At 41.0% G+C, this 22,800-nt stretch overlaps 2 protein-coding genes across 4 annotated transcripts in view; both read left to right on the top strand.

The window, feature by feature from the left end:
• stxbp3 (syntaxin binding protein 3) overlaps positions 1 to 12,002 on the top strand; it is a 13,070-nt gene extending 1,068 nt beyond the window's left edge. Inside the window, exons 2-19 of the mRNA XM_022206742.2 lie at positions 984 to 1,033; positions 1,239 to 1,320; positions 1,440 to 1,516; positions 1,667 to 1,739; positions 1,826 to 1,926; positions 2,354 to 2,502; positions 4,007 to 4,100; positions 4,306 to 4,430; positions 4,544 to 4,642; positions 4,727 to 4,784; positions 4,885 to 4,950; positions 5,327 to 5,407; positions 6,115 to 6,250; positions 6,672 to 6,778; positions 6,967 to 7,065; positions 10,272 to 10,357; positions 10,874 to 11,022; positions 11,309 to 12,002. Of these exons, the coding sequence (XP_022062434.1) occupies positions 984 to 1,033; positions 1,239 to 1,320; positions 1,440 to 1,516; positions 1,667 to 1,739; positions 1,826 to 1,926; positions 2,354 to 2,502; positions 4,007 to 4,100; positions 4,306 to 4,430; positions 4,544 to 4,642; positions 4,727 to 4,784; positions 4,885 to 4,950; positions 5,327 to 5,407; positions 6,115 to 6,250; positions 6,672 to 6,778; positions 6,967 to 7,065; positions 10,272 to 10,357; positions 10,874 to 11,022; positions 11,309 to 11,412 (1,736 nt within the window). The 3' untranslated portion in view covers positions 11,413 to 12,002. The remainder of the gene's footprint in view (positions 1 to 983; positions 1,034 to 1,238; positions 1,321 to 1,439; positions 1,517 to 1,666; positions 1,740 to 1,825; positions 1,927 to 2,353; positions 2,503 to 4,006; positions 4,101 to 4,305; positions 4,431 to 4,543; positions 4,643 to 4,726; positions 4,785 to 4,884; positions 4,951 to 5,326; positions 5,408 to 6,114; positions 6,251 to 6,671; positions 6,779 to 6,966; positions 7,066 to 10,271; positions 10,358 to 10,873; positions 11,023 to 11,308) is intronic.
• A 2,517-nt stretch (positions 12,003 to 14,519) lies between these two features.
• Positions 14,520 to 22,193, top strand: ankmy1 (ankyrin repeat and MYND domain containing 1). Of its 3 annotated transcripts, XM_051947640.1 has the most exons (20): positions 14,520 to 14,922; positions 15,123 to 15,269; positions 15,359 to 15,553; positions 16,315 to 16,365; positions 16,443 to 16,681; positions 16,800 to 17,016; positions 17,232 to 17,393; positions 17,693 to 17,829; positions 18,077 to 18,563; positions 18,655 to 18,836; positions 18,923 to 19,094; positions 19,182 to 19,322; positions 19,422 to 19,529; positions 19,798 to 19,905; positions 19,988 to 20,110; positions 20,804 to 20,905; positions 21,043 to 21,193; positions 21,314 to 21,380; positions 21,517 to 21,671; positions 21,962 to 22,193. In XM_051947640.1, the coding sequence occupies exons 1-20, from the start codon at positions 14,701 to 14,703 to the stop codon at positions 22,162 to 22,164; spliced, it is 3,369 nt and encodes a 1,122-aa protein (XP_051803600.1). In that variant the 5' UTR covers positions 14,520 to 14,700; the 3' UTR covers positions 22,165 to 22,193. The 3 variants fall into 3 exon arrangements, 2 of the variants coding, with proteins under 2 accessions (XP_051803600.1, XP_022043059.2); XR_007941499.1 differs by lacking the exon at positions 21,043 to 21,193; XM_022187367.2 differs by lacking the exon at positions 16,315 to 16,365.
• The last annotated feature ends 607 nt before the right edge of the window (positions 22,194 to 22,800 follow it).

Below are 22,800 nucleotides of genomic sequence, written 5' to 3'. Positions count from 1 at the left end.
GCTATGACATGCAACTCTTTATAATTTACTTCCATCGTTAAAAACTGCTTTGAAGTCATTAGTCATCTCTCTCCTCATTATATACAGTAGTTTGTTTTAGACAAAAACCCAAGAATCATATGAACCACAACTGCAAGGAATTACACACTTTGAGCTGTTACCAGCTAAATACATGTACTTTTGTTTGATCAGTGTCTTTAACAGCTAAATAATAGATTGTTGATGTTGCAATCACTTGAATTCCTGTCCAGAATATGTGCTTCAATGCTAGAACCAAGACAGCTTGAATAGTCGAAACCTGATGAAGTATGATATTGGATTAAACTTACACTTTTAGCTTTGAATGGCATTCAGATCTGCATTGCACTAATCATATAGAACTTTGTGGTGCTAATTTAAATGGCCAAACAGACAGAGTAACTGGTATTGGTTAACATCATGCTTTTGGTAGCTGAAATATTTCCATACATTTAACACATTTCTTTGTGCAACCAAATCTTCTTTTTATGTGTTTTTCCTGTTTCTTATTTATTGTGCTGTGCACTTGTGGAGCCATCGTGCCAGTGAACTTTGCGCATTGGAAAAAATTAACTAAAGAACTCTCAAATTGAAGTAAAGGCTACCCTTGTTGTTTGGTCATGGAAAATAAGAACTATGTGAGTTTTCTTTTTTTATGAAGCAGCAAACCAAAAGTTTCCACATGATGTGTTTGACTTATTTTGCCTTACTTCACTTTGCAGGAAGTGCAGTGTGAATATTGTCCCTGCCCTTTACATATCTCAGAAATCCCTGATATGATATATTGTACAGCCTTAATACAGTTAAAGTAACATTCAACTTTGAATCTTTACTTTTATTGATGAAAAAAAGCAAGTTTTTCAACAGTAGGACCAGGATGCAGTTTAAATGGAGTAGTAATGAAGAGTAAGTTTTCTTGGTTTTAGTAAGAATCTTCATGTTGTCATGCTATTTGCTTCTTACAGGAATAAAAGACACAATAATTACAGACTGCAGAAAATCTGAAGTATGGAAGGTAAGGCCATCCCTGATGCCTCAAGACTCTTAACTGAGTGAACCTCCACATTACAGATTAAGTTTTATGTGATTTATTCCACTTATGCTCTGTACAGAACTGTATTTTCTCATGTTGGCAGTGTGATTCATTTTTATGTGGTCCTACACAACCTTCCTACAATATGATACATAATTAATCGATCGCCACTTTGTTTTCTCCCCAGATCTTGATTCTGGATCCCTTCACCACCAAGCTGCTCTCGTCATGCTGCAAAATGTCAGATCTGATGTCAGAGAAAATAACAAGTAAGCTTGCTTTCTATTTCAGTGAAACACTTTTGTCATAAAATTATTAAATCGAGCTAACTGAAGCCTGCATGAGGATGTTTGTAGCTACTGTTACCATACATGTGTTCTTTCTTTAGTTGTGGAGGACCTGTACAAAAGCAGAGAACCTGTTCTAGAAATGAAGGCCATCTACTTCATGACACCAACTGCTAAGGTTTACCACCAAAACCCCTGCAATGATCACATTATATTTTATTTTTACTTTAATCTCTGTTTTTTTAATATATTCTTGTGTTTGTTTTTTCCCCCAAATTCTTTCAGCCAAACTCTGCTGAGATTTCTTAAATGTGTTTTATTTTCATAGTGTGTGGAGGCCTTCATAGCTGACTTCAAGCCCAAACCTAAATACAAAGCAGCCTATGTTTATTTCACTGACTGTAAGTAACTTATAACTCAATACTGAAATCTTCTTCTATTGCAAAATAACTAACAAAGAGACACTGAAAGCTTTTTGGCTCCACAGACTGCCCCGATGAACTGTTCAACGACATGAAGCTGTACTGTGCCAAGTACATACGTGTCTGTAAGGAAATAAACATGTCCTTCATGCCACAAGAGGCACAAGTGAGTGGATGCAGCTTGCAGAGTGTGCTGTTTTAGCTTGTTTTGTAATGCTCCATTTCCTCTTTTCCAACCAGACTATGTGTCTACTTGTTAACTGAGGGGAAAATTCACTTGTTTCAGTGTCATGTGAATCTTTCATGGGTGTTGGCTGTTTTAAACAATGATGCAACGAACTCTGTGTTATGATCGCGACTTAGGAACAGTAACTGGTTACTCTCCGTATTTTGAAAACCAAAAACATCTCAAGATTTTAAGTTATTTTAAGATTTCTTATGTACAGGTAACAGTCAGGGAATTAGTTCTGAAGAAATGATTTGACAGTAAAAAGATTTATGTGCACATGTTTGATTATAAATTACACACAAGTTGTTTACTGAAAGATTTTTTTTTTTTACACTGCCGTCTTGATTTTTTTTTTTTTTTTAAGGTGTTCACATGTGATAATCCGGAGGCTTTCCAAAGCATCTACAGTCCCCACTGTCAGGACAAGAAAAAGAAGACGCTGGTGACACTCGCTGACCAACTCGTCACTCTGTGTGCCACTTTGGACGAGTACCCAGGGGTCAGATACAAGAAGTAAGAGAGGATTCAGTTTCTAAGCTTAGAACACACCTTTGCCCCCAAGCAGACTGACACCTTTTATGAGAAGAGTTTAGAATGTGTTACCGCACTGTGTCTGGGAAATTAGGGTGAGGTTACAAAAGAAAAGTGGTTGTCATCCGTAGTTGTTTGAATGGATGCACTGGAGTGATTCACCGGCCTACGTAGAGAGGGGGAGATGTAATATAATTGAAACCTGGAGATTGCACACATTTTTAGGCTTGTCAGGGTTCCCATGCATCCTGGAAAACCTGGAAAATGACTGACCGATTTTCCAGTCATGGAAAACATATGGAAAATGAGAAAAAAAGGTCAAATGTCCTGGAAATGGTTAACTTGTCCTGGAAAAATATTTATCCTCCCCCTGTCAATGCAAACGGGTTACAAGTTATGCACATGCATGTCTGTTGTCACCGTATTTTCTGGGCAACACTGAGGCACATAATATATGTAAAATATCGCTTCTCTGCTTCGAGCCGGCCCCATGTGATGCTATCAGCCAATCAAATTTGCATTCCCCTGAGTTGGCTGTAACTTGCGAGATGAAACACAACTCTGATATCGGCATGGCGGCGGCTTAACAGGTATGGGCCACGTTTCACTCAGTAGTTCACAGTTGTTTTATTGTCTGATAAAAATAAGGGAATGAAAACAACAGTAGGAATTCTGTTGTGTGGGTGTTGCGACACCCGCACTTTCACTGAAACATCATTTCATCCTCCTCACTGCCGAGGTGTGTGGTGGCATCCGCATAAACTTACATCTTCCCACAACAGTTGAGGGTGCAGCTGAGCGTTTCATGTCTGAAATCAAACTTTCAGTCGATGACGCCGGTCAACACTATAGAATGCAGTCTATGGTCAACACAGATAAAGTCTCTGTTGCGAAAAGTCCGCCTGCGTATGATGGTGACGTCACGGTGACATCGCTCACTTCACCTCCTACGTCCTCCTACCTGATAACGTGTGTCTGTACCGACTGGAAATGTCCTGGAAAAGTCCTGGAAAATCATTTCGGGGAAAGAGTGGGAACCCTGCTTGTGCTTATTTATAGTGTCACACTGAGCTGTTCACGTAAAAACTGAGAAAAATCCGGCATGAAAGAGTTTCGAATCCAGATTCTTTTCTTGCACTGAGTCTCAGTTCAACACTAAGTAGGGACAAACTAGTTAAAAATTAATTTTTTGTGTGACTATGTTACAGTTGTGTGTGTGTGTGTGTGTGTTTTTTTTTTTTTTAAATAAAACTAGTTTCCAGCTATCTAAACTTTATTCATTGGCTCGTTCTAAGCTCTGCTGTTTCTGTGGTCAACTAGGCTTGACTTAATAATAAAAGTCTTTCTCCAAATGCCTGCCGCAATCGCCATGAAAGCCAGTTTGATGTTTGATATGGTTCAACTGCTGGATTAACTGATGTTGATATGAGTGTGACATCTATATGTATTGCTTTACCTGTGATACCTCCTTTTATTTCAAAACTAGAGACAGCAACATGGAGAATGCCAAAACTCTTGCAGAACTGGTTGACAGTAAGTTGGCAAGACACTATGAGATGGATGACAGTGGTAAGAAAAAGGTGAGACATCTGCTGAACAAATCATGTTGACAGAATAAACAAAGTCTTAGCCCTGGGAGTAGATAGGAATCTCAATATACAGTATTTTTGTTCTAAATTCTGAGCACATGGTGTGATGGTATGAGAAGAAAAGGCCAAATGCCATTGTAAAACAGCACCCATTGCTTTTATATAAAGTGTAGTGTGTATTTCACCTTATTCACAGGGAAAGACCCAGGCCCAGCTGCTGATAGTGGAAAGAGGTTTTGACCCTGTGAGTCCAATCCTGCATGAACTGACCTACCAGGCCATGGCCTACGACCTCGTTGATATCCAGAGCGACACGTACACGTAATATTACTTTTCTCTACTCTGTCTCTCTGTACTCTCACCGACACACACTCTTCTTACTTCGCCGTATTGTCATGCATGCATAGCAAACATATCCGTCTTCTTGTGGTCAGGTACAAGTCCAAAGACGGCGCAGAGAAGCAAGCCCTGCTGAACGAGGACGACATGCTCTGGGTTAAGCTCAGGCACAAGCACATCGCTGAGGTCTCAGAGTAAGTCTGCAACACGCGAAGGATGGCAGTTCCCATTTTCTATATCCTCACCTCTTCCTTAACCTGTTTGTTTCCTTGCAATAGACAAATCCCCAAGATGGTGAAAGAAATATCTGCGAGCAAGAAACAGCCGGATGGAAAGGTAAAGTCCTGTGCTTTCTGCTAATGTGCCTCTGACTTTTTGAAGTGTGTATTTTGTACTGAAATGCATATTTTGAGCAAACGTTTCACCTTTTTTCCAGATCACAATTAGCAATTTGGCCCAAATGATGAAGAAGATGCCTTCATTCCGTAAACAGATGACTGAGGTATGAAGCCCCTGTATGCTTCAATGGCTTTTGGAGGTGTAACTGTAAAACCTGATGCAACTTGAATTACCGGAAGGGTCGTGCCTTGCCACTAGTTTTAGGGCAGATGTAACACTGATACAGTTTGCTTTCTACAAGCCGTTATAGAGCTTGGCAATCATTTTGTTGTGGTTGGGTGTGGTGCCTTCACAGCCTGTTATTGGTTGTTTTGTGGGGTTGACCTTCTTAAGTTGTAGAAGCAAAATAATGAAACCAAATAGTCTTTTTGCTAAATATATTTCATTGAATACACATTTCACATTAAACCAAATCATTGGATGCTTCATTACAACACTTAGGTATCTGCTCTTGACTTTTCTTTCTGTCTGAATTCTAGAAAGCTGTTCATCTGCAGTTGGCTGAGGACTGCATGAAACACTTTTCAAACAATGTGGAGAAACTCTGTAAAGCTGAACAGGTCCGGTCATCATTTTTACTACTAACTTTAGTCAGTAGTCAGGCGGTAAGTTAGTGAGTATGGACAACACTTGCCAGATAAAAAACCTCAGGTCTTTGAGAGAGATGCTGGTCCAATCCCAGTCTCCACCCTATTGCCTACCAACTAAACCCTCATAGATTCAATGGACGTCACAGCTGTAGTGTTAGAATGTGAGGGAAAGGAGGAGGAATCTTTAGACTTGTTTCATTTATAGCTTAAAAACCTGCTGTTTGTTGATCACTCGCTGTTTGTGATTACACTGCTTCTACATTTAACAGACTGCAAAAAGAAATTAAATCCATGAACATCTGTAAATTTTGTGACAAATCCAAACAACGTTACAAATATGCAATAAATGACAACAGCGACAAGCCAAATGCTGTCACTTATAGATACATGATCAAGCAAATGTCTTGTCTACGCTGTCTATGCTTAGTTTGTGGACGTTTTAGTCGGAGGAAAGAAGCCGTTTAAATGCATCAGCAATTTCACCGTGAGTCATGGGCAACTCGCCTCAAAGGCTGTAAGTTTGAAGATGGGGATTTTGTCAGTGTCTCCCTGTGAACTCCAGAATACTTTTCTGTAGCTGATTCAACCTCTAATCTTCCGATCAGAGATTCAGCAGAACTGTGTTAGCGATACTTGTCAGTATCCAAATGTAAAATATGTCGTATGTTTGTGTGCAGGACCTAGCAGTAGGTTCAGATGTGGATGGGCAGAAGGTGAAAGATCCCATGAGGACTCTGCTGCCGGTTCTGCTCCACCCTTACAGTACCCACGACAAGATCAGAGCGGTGCTGCTCTACATCTTCAGCCTCAATGGTAAACCAGTCTTCCCCTACATTCTCCGCTCTCTTCACTGTTTGTTTAACCCTACACCACTGCTTATTCCTTTCGTAGTTTTTTGCTGTGAAGTGAGGACATGATGTTGTGTAACTGTAGATTTCATGGACTAACCCATTAGTTGATTTAATCTGGATAAAAATCCAGAATGTTTTTTTCCAGTGTTTAGTTACAAACATACCCTGTCATACTTGTGAACATGGTGGTCCTAGCAGATGATATGGATTTAATTTTCCAGTTAAAAGAAATTTCGTCCTGAAAGACAATAAAATGGATCTACAATGCAAATTTTATTTGTAGACTAAGGCCCTCATGAACAGCTACTGTTAACAAAAGGCTGCAGTCCTGATCAGTGATCAGATTTTAATTCTTTGTTTGCTTGTTTGGTGTGTGTAAACAGGAACAACAGATGAGAACTTGAGCAAACTTATCCAGCATGTGAAGATTGAGGACCAACGAGAGTATATCCTGAACTGGAAAGAACTGGGCGTCCCTATAATTACGTCGGTATGTGGAGAAGATGAGTAGATTGTTCATGGATTCAGTGCTTTTGATTACAGTTCATTGTTGATGTGTGTACCAAGAGTTTAAAATTACCAAAGATAAAATCGTAGCTGGGTAGGTTCACTGAGGGCTTCATTTTTGGATTCTGCGTGTGATCTTGTTCCTTATCTTTCTTGTACTTTTGAACCCAGTCTAGTATCTTCAATCGCAAACCATCCCGACGGGATCGCTCCCAGGAGGAGAAGTACAACCTGTCAAGATGGGTTCCTGTCATAAAAGACGTGATGGAGGTCAGTGAGAACAGATCTCCATGTAATTTCTTCTATTAGCAGCTACTACCTCTGTATGGTCACATATCATTTATATTGATTCTTCCTCCTTTTTACATGCACGTCTTGAAAACGTAATGCCGTCTCAACGTTCAGCTCTATCTCGGTCACTGAGATACCTCAGTTCTCTGAATGGTATTCGTGCAAGAAATGCTCGACAAAAATGTGGAGTCGGAACAATGGCACGTTATCAGATTTAGGTCATCTGATAGGCAGTGTCACATACACTGCTCAAAAAAATTAAAGGAACACTTTTTAATCTAAGTGTTGCATCAAATCAGTGAAACATGTGGGATACTGATCTGGTCAAGGAAGTAACTGAGGGGCTTTTTAGTCAGTTTCAGCTGCTTTGATGTTCATAAAATTAACAACAGATGCACTAGAGGGGTAACAATGAGACAACCCCCAAAACAGGAATGAGTTTACAGGTGAAGGCCACTGACATTTTTTCCTTCCTAATTTTTTCTGACTGTTTTTCACTAGTTTTGCATTTGGCTAGGGTAAGTGTCACTTCTGGTAGCATGAGGTGATACCTGGACCCTACAGAGGTTCCACAGACAGTCCAACTCCTCCAGGATGGCACATCAATGTGTGCCATTGCCAGAAGGTTTGCTGTGTCTCCCAGCACATTCTCAAGCGCATGAAGGAGATTCCAGGAGACAGGCAGTTAGTCTGGGAGAGCTGGACAGGGCTGTCGAAGGTCCTCAACCGATCAGCAGGACAGGTATCTGCTCCTTTGTGCAAGGAGGACCAGGATGAGCACTGCAATAGCTCTACAAAATGACCTCCAGCAGACCACTGGTGTGAATGTCTCTGATCAAACAATCAGAAAGAGATGTAATGAGAGTGGTCTGAGGGCCCAGCATCCTCTAGTGCCCGCTGTGCTCGCTGACTGGCACCGTGGAGCTCGGCTGCAAACACAGGAATTTGCAAGTCCACCACTGGTGCCCTGTGCTTTTCACAGATGAGAGCAGGTTCACCCTGAGCGCATGTGACAGGCATGAAAGGGTCTGGAGAAGCCGTGGAGAACGTTATGCTGCCTGTAACATTGTTCAGTGTGACTGGTTTGATGGTGGGTCAGTGATGGTGTGGGGAGGCATATCCATGGAGGGACGCACAGACCTCTACAGGCTGGACAATGACATTCTGACTGCCATTAGGTATCAGGATGAAATCCTTTGACCCATTGTCAGACCCTACATTGGTGCAGTGGTCCTGGATTCCTTCTGGTGCACAATGCCCAGTCTTATGTGGTAAGAGAACTCATGCAGTTCCTGGAGGATGAAGGAACTGATACCATTAGCTGTCCCCCATGCTCACCTGACCTGAATCCAATAGAAAACCTTTGGAACATTATGTTTTGTTCCATCCGACACCATCAGGTTGCTCCTCAGACTGTCCAGGAGCTCAGTGATGCCCTGGTCCAGTTCTGGGAGGAGATACCCCAGGACACCATCTGTCGTCTCATTCAGAGCTTGTCCCGACATCGTCAGTCATGCATACAAGCACATGGAGGTCATACAAACTACTGAATACCATTTTGAGTTGCTGCCAAGGAATTTCAACAAGATGGACCAGCCTGCCACATCAGGTTTTCACTTTGATTTTGGGGTGTCTTGAATTTAGCCCTCCTGGGGGGTTGATAAATTTCATTCCCATCAAACAATGTGGCATCTTTTCATTCCTAACACATTATCCAGTCCATATCAATGCTAAGATCCAGTTTGTTTTTCCCCGTATTGAAATATTATGTATTTTCAAAGTGTTCCTTTAATTTTTTTGAGCAGTGTATATGTTTGTGTGGTTTTGCACCTCTTTATCCATTTGTAAACGGCAGCATGTTTGCATCTGTAAGGCACAATAGGGCACCACATGTATGTTGATCCCAAAGGACGATCTCTCTGTTTCCTCCTCAACATCCTGAAATTCAAATGTGTTTGTTGCATGTTAAATGTGTTCCACATAAGAGGTGTTTACAGTAAGGTGAGATGATGCTTTGTGTTTAAACTGAGGTAGGATGTCACTGAGGTGTGCTGTCTTGTCAAAGACGTGTTGAATATGCAACCCTCTCATTTACCTTCTCGCTTTGTCTTATTAAGTTTGCTGGTGGCTGTTTCTTTTGAGTGTGGTAAGTTAAATGAGCTGTAAAATAAAGAAAAAGTAACAATATACCGGTTCATGAAACTCTGCTGCTGATACCAGTTCTTAGAAATGTATGTGGAACTGAGAGGAAGAGTTGAGCTGTTATTCTTCCCCAAACTCACTGGCTTTCTAATTTTCAGTTCTTTCTGTGCTTTTCTTGGTAAATGAATGAAGAGCTCGAGCTCTGGCTGAACTGTACCACAAGTAGTTTTGTATCTTCTTTTCACTTTCACTTCCTGTTATTACCTGAAATCATTTCTCAGTGTTCGCTTCACGTTTCGCCACATGACAACCTAGTTTCCTGTGAAGTGATGTTAAAAGCTTTATCTAGCAGGAGAATACAGGAAGTTTTTTTGTGAAGCAGCAAAAAATCAGGTTGAAATATGTTGAGATCAATCTGCTCCTTCTGTCTTAGGGTATATGTGTCCATAAAAAGTTACAAAGTAGATAAGCAGTAAGCTTGTTGAGAGCTACTGTACAACTTAAAGTTTCAAGTTTCTGAGATTAGGAAGTGCTCGACAGCAGATTGTTTCTCTGTTTTACCCTCCCTGGCTACATGTTGTAGTTGGCAGCAGAGATAGTCGTGCAGTTGTGTGATGTTCCCACAGTTCAAGTATCGTCCTTCTTTTGGAGTCTGGCCCGTGCTCAACAAACTCTTATTTCATTCTCTGCTAATTAACTCTCTTCACCATTAATGACTTCCACTTGAAGTCAGTGCATTGAGTGATCTTCTGCTGTCTTTAATAGATTCACAAACTTCCTGCTTTTACATCATTAAAGTGAAAGGTCAAGTTTGTGTTGGCATGTCCATGACCACGCAGAGATATTTGGTGCCAACACTCTCATAACGGTTATGTGAGCACTGAGCTTGAACTCCAAAAACACATTCCTTCGAGGTTCTAGATTTATGTGCATGAATAGGAAGTGAACGCCAGCATAATATAATATAAATGTTACTGGGTTGCCACAGAGATTGGCTCTTTATAAGACTGATGACAGATGAATTCAAAATCTGTTCTTTCCAGGATGCTGTGGAGAACAAACTGGAAACCAGAGAGTGGCCACACCAGTCGGAGTGTCCTGCTGCCTGGAATGGCTCTGGGGCTGTCAGGTGAGTGGTCATGCCTGGACTGGGTTATTTAGTTTCAGGATATAACAATAAATTCAGTTGCTTTAGACAGACATTATTGTGAGTATCCCATTACCACCGTAATCTGAAAAGCTTTAGTATTGTGTGTTTTGTTTTTTTAAAAAAAGCCCTGTGTCGAGATGTTGTGTACCACAAATATTGATAAGAGGGACTTTAAAATTGCTTTGTTTATTTATACTCATAGCTACTTAAAAGTGATAGGCAGTTGTATTTTTTCATTTTCATCTGACGAAAATGGAGGATCACTATTCCAAAGACATGTTTTATTCATGCACCATCCCAATTTGCTTGTAGAGACAGTAAGAAGGTGATAAGTTGGCGCCCTCTAGTGATTATGTTTGTAACTACAGCCAGTTTCATCTCAGTCTCCCTGTCTTTCTTGACAGCATGATGATTTTGCAGTTTATTCCCCCAGCTGCTCCTGCTGTACACGTTCAGTGTTGTCTGAGTTTCTGATGCCCCTCCTCTGCTCCACAGTGCCCGCCAGAAGCACAAAGCCAGCGCTCAGGACGAACGCCGGACTGGCTCACGTCTCATCATCTTTGTTATTGGAGGAATCACTTACTCTGAGATGCGCTCTGCCTACGAGGTCACCCAGGCAGTGAAGTCCTGCGAGGTCATCATAGGTGAGCAATAACACAAGACTACACTTTGACTTTGTTTTGTTTCTCTTAACAGGTTGCAGTCAGGCAGTTACACTATGAAAATACTGTTAGTTTGCAAAGAGTCTTTGGCATTCAGTTATTTTAATGAAAGCTGTGATGCTAATGATAAACTGTGGTTTGGCTGGAAGGACGCGGTTAAAATTTTGTTTGCGGCTGTTTTACTCCCCCTGCTGGAGCCAGTCAGAAATTTACAAGAATTTTCAATCTAATTTGGGATTTCATTTTTTTTTTAATCCTGTGTTTCCAGGGTCTTCACACATTTTGACTCCCACCAGTCTCTTGGATGACATCAAGGTCCTGAGCAAAGGCCCGACGGAAATCTTTACCATAGATGAAAGGAGCAACGCCTGAGAGGTTTTTCCCTCTACGTAACACCTCCCTAAACTTCCCCCGTTTTCCGACATCTCATATCGCTCAGCACAGTGCACTCAACTCAACTTCCTGATGGAATACTGAAGGGAATTTACATTGTACTCATCTGTTTGTCTTTTTAAGCCTAATGCACATTTATTTGTAGGCATGAGGACACACATTCTTTTAACTTGGTCTTTTTACGTAGCAGATTTTCTCCTGACAGCACTATGGCCTGCCTATGATGTGCTCAGCATTGACATATGATGACACTGTTCATATTAAAAGTCTATTGACCTCATCCTACTGAGAGGATTTCATGTAAAAAGATGTCTAACCTGCCCACGTGTGTTTGCTTTTGTTACATATTGAACGGCTTCTGAGAAACTTTTGGAGGCAGAACGGTGGTGGAAAGTAGCACAAAGCTGATGTATATACTGTACTTAAGCACTGACTCCCTGCTATGCTATTTTGACTTTTTCAGTCACTTCTCTTTGTAATCACATAATGTAATTTGAAGAGTGTTTTTAACATATTTGCGTTTTTCTTGAATTGAACAACTGACTAATAAATGGATGAAGTGGTTCAAACCTTTTTGTCAGTAATGTTTCCTTCATTGCAATCTTAGGTGGTTCTAAAGTGCCAATACCATCATTGGAATATAAGAAATTTACATAAAGGCCTGCACAATAAAGGTAAACCTAAATGTGTATACCACAAAGGTTATTTGTGTCATGTCTGCTTTGGATAATTGGCTTGCAGTAAGGTGGTGAAAGCACTTCATCACCTAGGGCTATCAAAACAGTGACTCAATATTCATCAACAGGCAAACCAGTTCCTTTTATACACCATGTGTTCAGCAGATGATTCTACAGGAGCAGCCATTGTCCCATTACCGTGCCACACTTGTACATGCTGAACAGCCTGTAAGTGGATGTTAAGGGAGGATATCATGAGGTTTCTGTGTCATAGATAATATCTGGCCTACTTTTCCCTCTGGCATTATGCCTCACTTAAATGGCACTTTAGCGGTTAGTCATATACTTGGGCCTATACATAATGCGGAGAAGAGCGCATGCTTCCTGTGTTTTCAAAAGGCTAAATACTTTGTGCACTAGGCTAATGGAGCAAACACTGTACAGTAGGTTGAACTTATATAAAATGAATAAAGATATGTTTTTAATTTATGATGTAACTCAGCAACAAAAGCAACGAATGAAAGACTTTAACTTCAGGAAGATGACATTGCTTACTGGTTATGTGTTGAAAAATAGAAGATCTTTATAGTTTTACAAATGGAGGAATTAGTTGCAATTAAATCCAGCAAAGAAATTTACTTTGTGTTTAGTTTGCATGTCAAGTAGAGCCAAGGGCAGGACGCAAATCATGATCTGATTTCTAGTGAGGGTATCATGTTTGCTGGAAGAACATATCAGAGATCATAGATGTAATTAAACTAGAAGACAATGCAGCTCTCTTATAGTAGGTTTTAAATCAGAATCACATTAAATTTCTATTTGTGACTAGTTGTAGCAATAAAATAATATGCAGTTTAGGTTTAGATACATGTACAGTGCCCTTCAAATTGACTGTAGCAGTATTTTTGATTTTACTCTATAGATAAATAAATGTGGAGCACACACACACACACACACATATATATATATATATATATACACACACACACACACACAACAAAAATATAAATGCAAGACTTATGGTAGAGAAATGAACATTCAATACACGAGCAACAGCTCTGGTTGACATTCCTGCTGTCAGCATGCCAATTGCACACTCCCTCAAATCTTGCCACATCTGTGGCATTGTGCTGTGTGATAAAACTGCACCTTTCAGAGTGGCCTTTTATTGTGGGCAGTCTAAGGCACACCTGTGCACTAATCATGGTGTCTAATCAGCATCTTGATATGGCACACCTGTGAGGTGGGATGGATTATCTCAGCAAAGGAGAAGTGCTCACTATCACAGATTTAGACAGATTTGTGAACAATATTTGAGAGAAATGGTGACATTGTGTGTGTGGAAAAAGTTTTAGATCTTTGAGTTCATCTCATAAAAAATGGGAGCAAAAACAATTACTATTCTAGCTGGAAACGGCTTATTTTTAATGGAATATCTCCATAGGGGTACAGAGGAACATTTCCAGCAACCAGCACTCCTGTGTTCTAATGCTACAATGTGTTAGCTAATAATGTTGAAAGGCTAACTGATGATTAGAAAACCCTTGTACAATTGTGGCAGTACACAAATAAAAGTGTGCATTTTCATGGAAAACATGACATTCTCTATGGGTGACCCTAAACTTTTGAACAGTAGTGTATGTTACTTAGTATTTGGCCACTCTAATTTATGTGGACTTCAGATTAGATTATTTTCTTCCCAGACATTTAAATCATTTAAGGGAGGAAATATTAAAAGGGAAATAAAGAAGGAAAAAAACAGTCACCACCTAATAGTACTTCCACAACAGAGGCTGCAACCAAACATAGCAGTGCGGTGCGGTGTACTGTGCTGATGAGGAGTCCAGGTGTGTGTCATCTGTCATCAGCAGATCATGTGCAGGTGGAGGCCAGCTAATCAGGTCCTGGCGTCCTATAAGAACCGTCGTCAGTCGTTGTTCGATGCCCGGACCGTCTTCGTATCTCCATGCTGACCTCTGCTGTGTAACTGCCCTGAACATGCTCCAATCACACTTTACATGTATGACCAGAGTCCCTCGTCTACAATAACAGATATTACACAAATTTATCTAAATAATAAGATCAGAATCTACAGTATTATATATTAAATGAATTTCCCTAACTGTAAATATTAAATTTAAGACCCTGTATCTACACTGAATGCAATCAAACTATCCCGTGACGTGTCAAATACGCCTATCCATCAATAAAAAGGTATTCAAATAATTTAACCTTCCATTAATCAACCTATCAATACATTTCTAATAAATCCATGACATTACTTTTGGATGATTAATCTTATTGACACCGAGAAAGTTGTTCAATTTAAAGGATATTTACCTATTTCCCCAGATTTTTAGTTGTCTTTCGTTTACGCATGCGTGAGAAATCATCCGCCCCACCCGCACAGACTCTGCTGTTGTCATGACGACCACTGCTTACAGGAAAGTTAAAACTCAAATCTGACCTCAGACAGCTGAACTTCTGTTCTCTAACGAAAACTATTAGTTAATGTAACTCTACACTGTCTGTTGCTGTGGTTAAATGGACACAGGTGAATTATCTCTAGGGAGGATACGCCCCGGATAAAATGCTGTCGACGACCTGCGAAGGTGTCGTGGTAGCTGCGGGGCGAAGAGGTCCTGAGCCGGGGACAGAGAGCCAAAGACACGGACATGGAGGCGCTTCAGCCGGTGAAGAGAGACGACAAGGACTCGGTGTCCAGGAGTGGCCCGACGGCTCCAAATATGAGGGAGAATTTGTAAACGGCCTCAAACACGGTAAAGGAAGGTACACCTGGATTAACGGAGAGGTAATGAGAAATAATCATAAACATGATAAACAGTCAATATGTCTCAGTAGCATTTATCTAGTTTAGCTTAGCGCAACTGTGACATTCTTTGTGTGAATGACACAAAGTTCTTGCATAAAAACATTTTTAGTCCTGTCAGTTTTAATGAAGTTAAAGTTAGTTGCTTTGAATTCTCTGTCTCTTCCATTGTGTACTATGAGTACTATGAGGGCTCCTTCTATAAAGACTACAAACATGGAGCTGGACTGTACTGCTGGCCAACAGGCCACAAGTTCATTGGCAAGTTCTACCTCAACAGAAAGGAAGGATACGGACAGCAAGTGTTTCCCGATGGAGCCACCTTTCAGGTTAGCTAAATGCATTGAGGACAGATCTGTAGATACTTTTTTACTTATAAACAACAGTTAACAGCAGTACACCTTTATTCTCCTCTCAGGGTCTGTACCACACTGACCACAGGTTTGGCCCAGGTGTGGTCAGTTATCCAGATGGGCGACAGGATGTGGGTCTGTGGCTCAGGGAGTGCTTGTTGAGGTTCTGCACCCCTACAGAAGAGGGCTTTAGCCTGAAGAACTTCCCTGAATATGCTGCGTACATGGACTCATCTGTCACTGCAGATTCTCTGACCCAGGTACATGCTGAGCATTTGAGAAAAATTTAGACATCTTTGTTTTTGTTGACACTGTATGTTCACTTTGAAATAGGGAGGACTCAAGTGTGTGCACATCCAACTAAAGTTTTTTAAACTAAATGTAACTACAGACCAGAAAGGGACAGGCACACTTTTATTCTTCAAATAAGCAATGCAATTCAACATTAAAACATTCTCTTCAAAGGCAACATTTCAGTCTGAAAGATTGGGCAAGCATCAAAAGGAAAAAGAGATAGTTATAATAAAAGTAATCTGCTCAAATTGTTATCACTTGCTGGACAGCAGGTAGGGGTGGCAGCAGGTGCTCCGGCTTCCTGACACGGTCTAAAGAAATGCTGAGGTGATTGTAAATTGTCTGTAGGTGTGAATGTGAATGTGCTTGGTTGTTTGTCTCTCTATGTGGCCCTGTGATAGAGTGACGTCATGTCCATGGGTTCTGCTGCAATAGATTCCAATCCCCCAGGTTTTTAGAACACATTGTGACAACACCTGAAAAGGCATGTTTATTTCTTTTAAAAACTACCAGAGAAATGATAATTTTCTTGTTTGCAAATAAAAACCTCGGATAGTTGCCACAAAAACTCCCATCTGCAACTCCCATCTTCAGCCAAGTCTCTTGAAAGAAAAACACAATTTATCACACCTTTAAAATATTTGGGTTTACACAAGAAGGTTTGATAAATGAGCTTGATGTCCCTCAATATGTCTAAATTTGTTTACCCCTCTCTTCTCCTAACCAGCCACATTTTCACTCCAGTGACCTACAGACAAAACCCAGAACAGACTCTAAGGTAAATTACCGCTATAATGAACTATATGAGCTTTGTGACTTAACTCACTACAGATCAGTTAATTCCTTCATCCTCAGGTGAAAGCACACAGAGGTCTGTTGGCAGATGAGAATGCTATCCTTCCCCCCGGCATGGAGACTTACTCAACAGATGGTGACCACTTGCCGCTTCCCCCTGGCCGAAGAAGAGAGTTGGACCAACACTTTTTTGGTGAGCTGTGGCAGCCGGATGCTCATCCATACCAAGGCTATGAGAGGGACCCACTCTCCACTCTGCCCTTACAGGCCCGCATGCAGGCTCACACCCACAAACACAGGTCAGACATATGTTGAAAAAGTGTTGGCTCAAAATACAATGTATGAAGAACCAGAAGAAATACCTACACAACTTGTATGACTATGATAGGGGTGCATGTTTGTGTGTTTGTCTCTCAGACTGCAGGCTGTAAATGTGGGCTGGGATGTGGCAGCCATTCTCTCTATGAACAGGGAGAATTTTGGTCCTAAAGGGCCTTTGGAAGTCCATTCAGAACTTCTGATTCAACACGCCTCCCGAGGAGAACTGCAGGCTGTGTCACAGATCCTCCGGACTGGTTTGGTCCACCCTGATGTAGCAGACTCACAAAAACACACTGCACTGATCGCTGCCACAGTAACATGATTCATTTTGTTTGATTCTTTGTTGATTCAGCAGTATGCTCATTTTTGCTTTGTTATTGATTAACAGTGAAACCGTTCAGAAGTATAAATTGTCAAACAGTGAACAATTGCAGTTCACAGATACTGTGAAATAAAAGTTTCTGTAGTTTTAGTTTTTAAACTTGATCTCTGACTTTTCCATGTATGTTCTGTTTCTTCACCTCTCAGGTAAACTGCCATAATGATGTGATACACCTGTTGCTGGATATGGGTGCTGATATTGACATGTTGACCTGTGAAGGCATGTCTGCGTTGGCTGTGTGTCACGTTCTCTACTACCCTTTTAAGTCTCTGAACACCTCTTTGATTGACCCATCTGCCAAAACTCCAGTAAGACTATGCCTAATATTGTTTGTAGAATGTTTGTATTAGATCAATGTCTATTTGTTGGTCCATCATTATGGCCAAGAGTGAAATATATCAACAACTATCACATTGGTTGTCATTAAATTGTGTTCAAACAGTCACTTATTCAACACAAGTCACAATGACATTTTTTAGTCTAACCAAAAATGTAATTTCTTACCAAACTGTGCTGAGATATCCAAGGTGCTACCATGAACTAGTCATCCACAGATCTTTTTTTTCCAACGAATATTTCAACAGCTTGCACTGTAATGTGTCCTCAGGTTGTGGAATCTCAATCTTCATGTGCGAACAGTCTCCAGATCAGCCAAGTTGACTTCACTGCAGACACAACTATACACAGCAACAGACCTCAAACTACTGAAACAGCCTTGAGGAACCCAAGCCAACTCTCTGACCAGTAGGAATTAATCCAATAACACCTCCCTCACATATCATTTAGTATAAACTGTATATTATGAATGTCCTCTTTTGCACAGTGGATATCTTCCACTATCAAGATCTGAGACATGGTAAAGCAGAATCTCTGATAATGGTCTTGTTCATAGATTTGTCACTTCCTACAACTTTGTCATCACCCTTTGACAGTTATGAAGCGTGTCTCTCAAACAAGCCAATTTAAGTTCTTTATGCACCCTTTTTTTCAGGACATCAGAAAAACTCTCAGAACACATCTCGTCTCACAGCAGTGAAGTGTCCAGTGACAGTGAGCTCATCACTGAGCGCTGGCTTGGCCTGAATGAAACGACTGCAGAAACTGAACACTTACAGGATGAGGAGAGAAAGGACAGGGATGGAAGGGATAAAGACTGTGAGGAGACAGAAAGAGGAGAAGAAAGCAGCACTGGTGAGGATGAGAAAGAAGGCAGTTGTGATCAAACATGGGAAGATGGAAAACGTGAGGTAAAAGGTATGTTAGAATTTAGAAATGGGGAAGCTAAAGAGAAAGATGTTGAGCTTGTTGAGAGCAGGGAAACTGAATCAAGAAAAGAGGAGCAAGCGAAGCTGAAGGAAGATGTGGAGGATGCAGAGAAGAGAGGGAGTGGGAATGTGCCTGATGTGGAGCGTTCCATTGAGGTCCTGGACGGTCACATCACACTGGGGAGTGTGAAGTGGAAAGAAACTGGAGCTAAGGTAGGTTGAAGTGTTCATACTATATAGAGTGAATGTACGGAGATCACACCTCGTACATGGTTTGATAAGTTGCTTTATCTGTCTGCTGCAGGGCAAAGACACAGATCTGGCCCTCAAACAGAGCTTTGATTCTGCTTGTTCACTCAGCAGCTATAACATCCAAGTCACAGAGGGAGTGATGCAGCGCTCAGCAGAAGCGCTGAGCCGTACAGGGTTTCCTCAGTGTTCTGACACACAGGGGACTGTACGCAAAATGGCTGCCATGAAAATTGAGTCAGTCCTGTTTCTCTGTCTCTTCTTTTCATATGCTGTTTGTTCTCTTCTGCGTTTGTGAACATTTGATGTGTTCATGTGATCAGACACCGTGTTCGTTTAAACACCTTGAAGCTGCTATTGGAACGTGGTGCTGATCCCAACGCAGCCAGGGTCCCCCTGCTCGTCCTCTTTTTAGCCATCATGGCTGCTGACACCGAGGCTGTGAGGAGGCTGCTGCTGTGTGGAGCTCGCACTGACATTCCCCTCCCACCAGAGGTAAGAATTTCTGTTTTAACATGTCCCATCAAAGAGAAACGTACTGACATTTACATTGTATCTCTTAATACCTCTTTCTTTCTGTAGAAGAAAGGCCTGTATCCCCTGCATGTAGCTGCAGCACTGCCAGGTCCAGAAGGTCCAAGAATCACAGAGCTGCTGCTGCACACTGTCCCTGACCCAGACACCCGGGCATGTGACCAGGACGAGATCTATGAGCCAGATAGGGTATGTGCTTTTTCATGCAGTAAATTTTATTAGAATCCTTAGTAGTAAATGTGTTGATGATATTTCAATCAGTAAAAAAGTTTTTTTTCTTTTTTACAGATATGTATGAAAACTGAGGAACCTCTAAGCTCCAGTGAGAGCCCACATCTCAAAGAAGGAGGTCGAACTGCCTTACATGTGGCCTGTCAGAGAGACAGTGACTACCTGGTCTGTGAATACTGTACACACAGTCACTCCCATGCACGCCATCATTCATATGAAACACGATGCTAAAAGAATGCATGGGATGGATTCTGTCATTTGACTTTGAACAGTGGTGTGGATTTCATTTTTTCAGAAAAAAATGTCTATTTTCCTTACTGCTAAAGGAAATCTTTGCTTGACTTTTGACTTGCACAATGTTTGCAAAAGGCAATACTTTTTTCCTGACAATAAGATTCTGATCCATTTAAATGACTTATGTTTTTTTTTCTAGAATGCCAGTAAAGTGGTGGCCCTCTTAGTCTCTCACAGCGCCAGCACAGACCTCCTGTGGAGTGGACACTCGCCTCTCTCCCTGGCTATAGCAAGTGGAAATGAGCTGGTACAGCTCCTCCACACACACAGATTCACACATGCACAACAAACCTCACTTATCCCCAGACCTGCTCCTTTTCTTTGCTCAGGCGGTGGAGGAGCTGCTGAAGGGAGGTGCAGATCCCAGCATACCCCTGGGCTGCCGGGTGGGCAGTGCTCTATGTGCCCTCGCCAACATCAACTACTACTTATGTGGCAACAGAATTCAACTGGTAAAAAGACACACATACTCACAGTTTTATATGTGATGAATGTTTGCCAAACTAATGCTTAACATCCTCAAGGCATGCTGCAGAGTAAAAGTTTTCACCGCTAACCACCTAAAAAAAGTACTTGAAGCATATAGTCAATTTATTTAACTACTGACTTTTCATACAGAATTTGTTACGTATTTCTGAACTTTCTGTGTATGTTTTTGTGAAGATCAAACTAAGATTAGAAACCTCTAAACTAAAGCATAAGCATATACTTGTGCGTCATGTTGGCGAGCAGGTAACATGAGCATGAAACTGAATTAGTCACAGCCACTGTAAATGTTTGCCACTGGTTAGCAAACAGCTAAACTATTAGCAATATTCAACACAGCCACTCATCACCAGCTAACCCAAACACTCTGCTGGTCCATGCTGCTGTAGTAACAGAACAAACCCTGAAAATTGAGCTAAGAGGAGGTGAAAGTCTAGTTTCCTCTCAGACCACTTGAATTACAATAGGTTGAAAGGTGATTAGAGAATTTGCGGAATTGTGCCAAAAATGTACTGCCTAGCTCAGCTTTTATTTAACTTGGTACCTATTACTGTATGTATTCAAGACAAGATGAACATTGGAAAAGTTTTTGTGCTTGTATCTTCTTGACTAAAGCAGTTGCTATGTTAAGTTAAATCTTGTGTCTCTTCTTTATATAGTTGGAAATGTTAGCTACGGCTGGTGCAGACATCTTGATGCCAGTTACGGTGGGTGATGCTGTTGGAACTGCCGTCGACTATGCACACTACTCGTTCAACCAGGTAACACAACCAACTGTAAATGCTCTGTTGACTGTTACACATTTTGGCCAGGGCCAGTCTAATCCAATTTGCTGACTTACTTAGCTGCTGCATAATTCACCTGAGCAGCTGTCTGCGTGTTATATGTTATTATGTAGGACTTGCGTATTGCCAAAACTCCTTTCCATGTTCTGAACATGCGGGAGAGGGAAATATTAAAAGCACGACGCCAGCTGCTGAGCAAGATGGGAGATTTGCTGAGGCGGGCTGCTGGCCAGAGGGAGAGAGAAGAACTCCTCACACTGAATAGTCAGTGAAATGGATTGATGTTTTTAGAAGGAAAAACAAAGAGTGTTTGCTTTATTAGTGTCTTTGTGTATGGCTATCAATAATTTTGTGTGTGTGTGTATGCGCACTGCATGAATGTAGCAGGTACCAGTAGACCAGGAGAGCTCCCCAGCCGAGAAGGCTTACAAGAGAAAGCAGAAGATCTCAGGTATACATTGTACACATTTATGTAAAATGCCTGTGTGTTTTCTTTTTTCTACTTTCTGTCATTTAAAGCCGTACTTTGTCTAAATCTAACTTTCGTTCATCTATTTTCATCTCTCTGTTTGCATATCTTTCCTTAGGAAACCAAAGTTTGCGTTCTGCTATCACTGTGGCCTCTCTGTGTCTGTGAAGCTGACTGCATGTAGCCGCTGCAACAAGGTCTTCTACTGCTCCAGGACCTGCAAACTTAAAGCCTGGAATCAAGGACACAAGGAGGAGTGTATCCGGGTGTCAGGTGGGAATCAGGGTGTCTCTTTCCAACAGTTACAATCCAGCAAACCCAAACAGCACCAGCCCTGAAATCTTACCCAACAAGCACCAAAGCTTAGACCAAAAGCACCGCGAAGCAAACCTTTAATGAAATGACCATATGTGACTTTGTTATAGTGTTGTAAATCTGCATTTGGGTACTGACAAATAAAATCATGCTTAAGATAACAATAGATGATGTAAATGCTAAAATGGTTTCACCTTCTGGATGAACAGAGCTTGTAAATACTTTGTCTATCTGTCTTCTCACACCAGCCCCTGGTGATGGCATCAAGAAGAGGGTTGTGTTTAAATCCCCAGCAGTCCCCAGGCCCCCGACTGTCACATCAAAATCTGAAACAGTACCCAGGCCACTGAGTGCCAAGTTGAAATCCGACAGATTACCTGAGCCCTTGAGCATGGCAGAGAAGGTGCTGAAGGACCAGGCCAACCTGAATGAAAACTACAGCTTCATCTGATGAGCAATAAAATTCACTTCTTTACTAAATGCTGACTTTATCTACCTAATTTAACATTGCATTTTTCTTACATCACTTCATCAAAATTGTCATAATTATGTTTCATTTAGCATATTTATACAGTAGTTTTGCAATCTGAAATAGTTTTTAGCTAATAATGCAATATTGTCTGTTTCTTCTTGTGCTATTGCCAGTGGAAAATTGTGTATTCTGAATGGGTGAATCCAGTAGGAAACAGTACAAGACTTTAATACACAATGTTTTTTATAATTAAGTGTTCAGACTAAAGGTTTTATTTTTGCTGGTCTTCACTTTCATAATATTTACTGGTTGTTTGTTTAATGACTTCAGTAAAGCAGGACAAAAATAGTACAATTTTCTTCAGAGCTTTCAATTGTGTTTTTTGGCCTTTGTCATCAAATTCAGTCTAGTTTTAAGCTTTTGAGTTAAAGCCAATCTTGTTTCTAATTTAGTATTTAAGCACATGCCATATAATATTCTGTTATATATTGCATTATATTTGCTTTGGCCTGTCTGCCTGGTCTGTGCTCCTTACACTAGGCACATATTTAGACACCATCTTATCTTTACTGAATCCAGCATTCCAAATACAAGTCTTCTACATGTTTAGGTTAG

This window comes from Acanthochromis polyacanthus, chromosome 4 (assembly GCF_021347895.1).
Source record: "Acanthochromis polyacanthus isolate Apoly-LR-REF ecotype Palm Island chromosome 4, KAUST_Apoly_ChrSc, whole genome shotgun sequence".
NCBI lineage: Eukaryota > Metazoa > Chordata > Actinopteri > Pomacentridae > Acanthochromis > Acanthochromis polyacanthus.
Note: the sequence above shows the minus strand (reverse complement) of the source record. Positions and strands in the feature narration are given on the sequence as shown.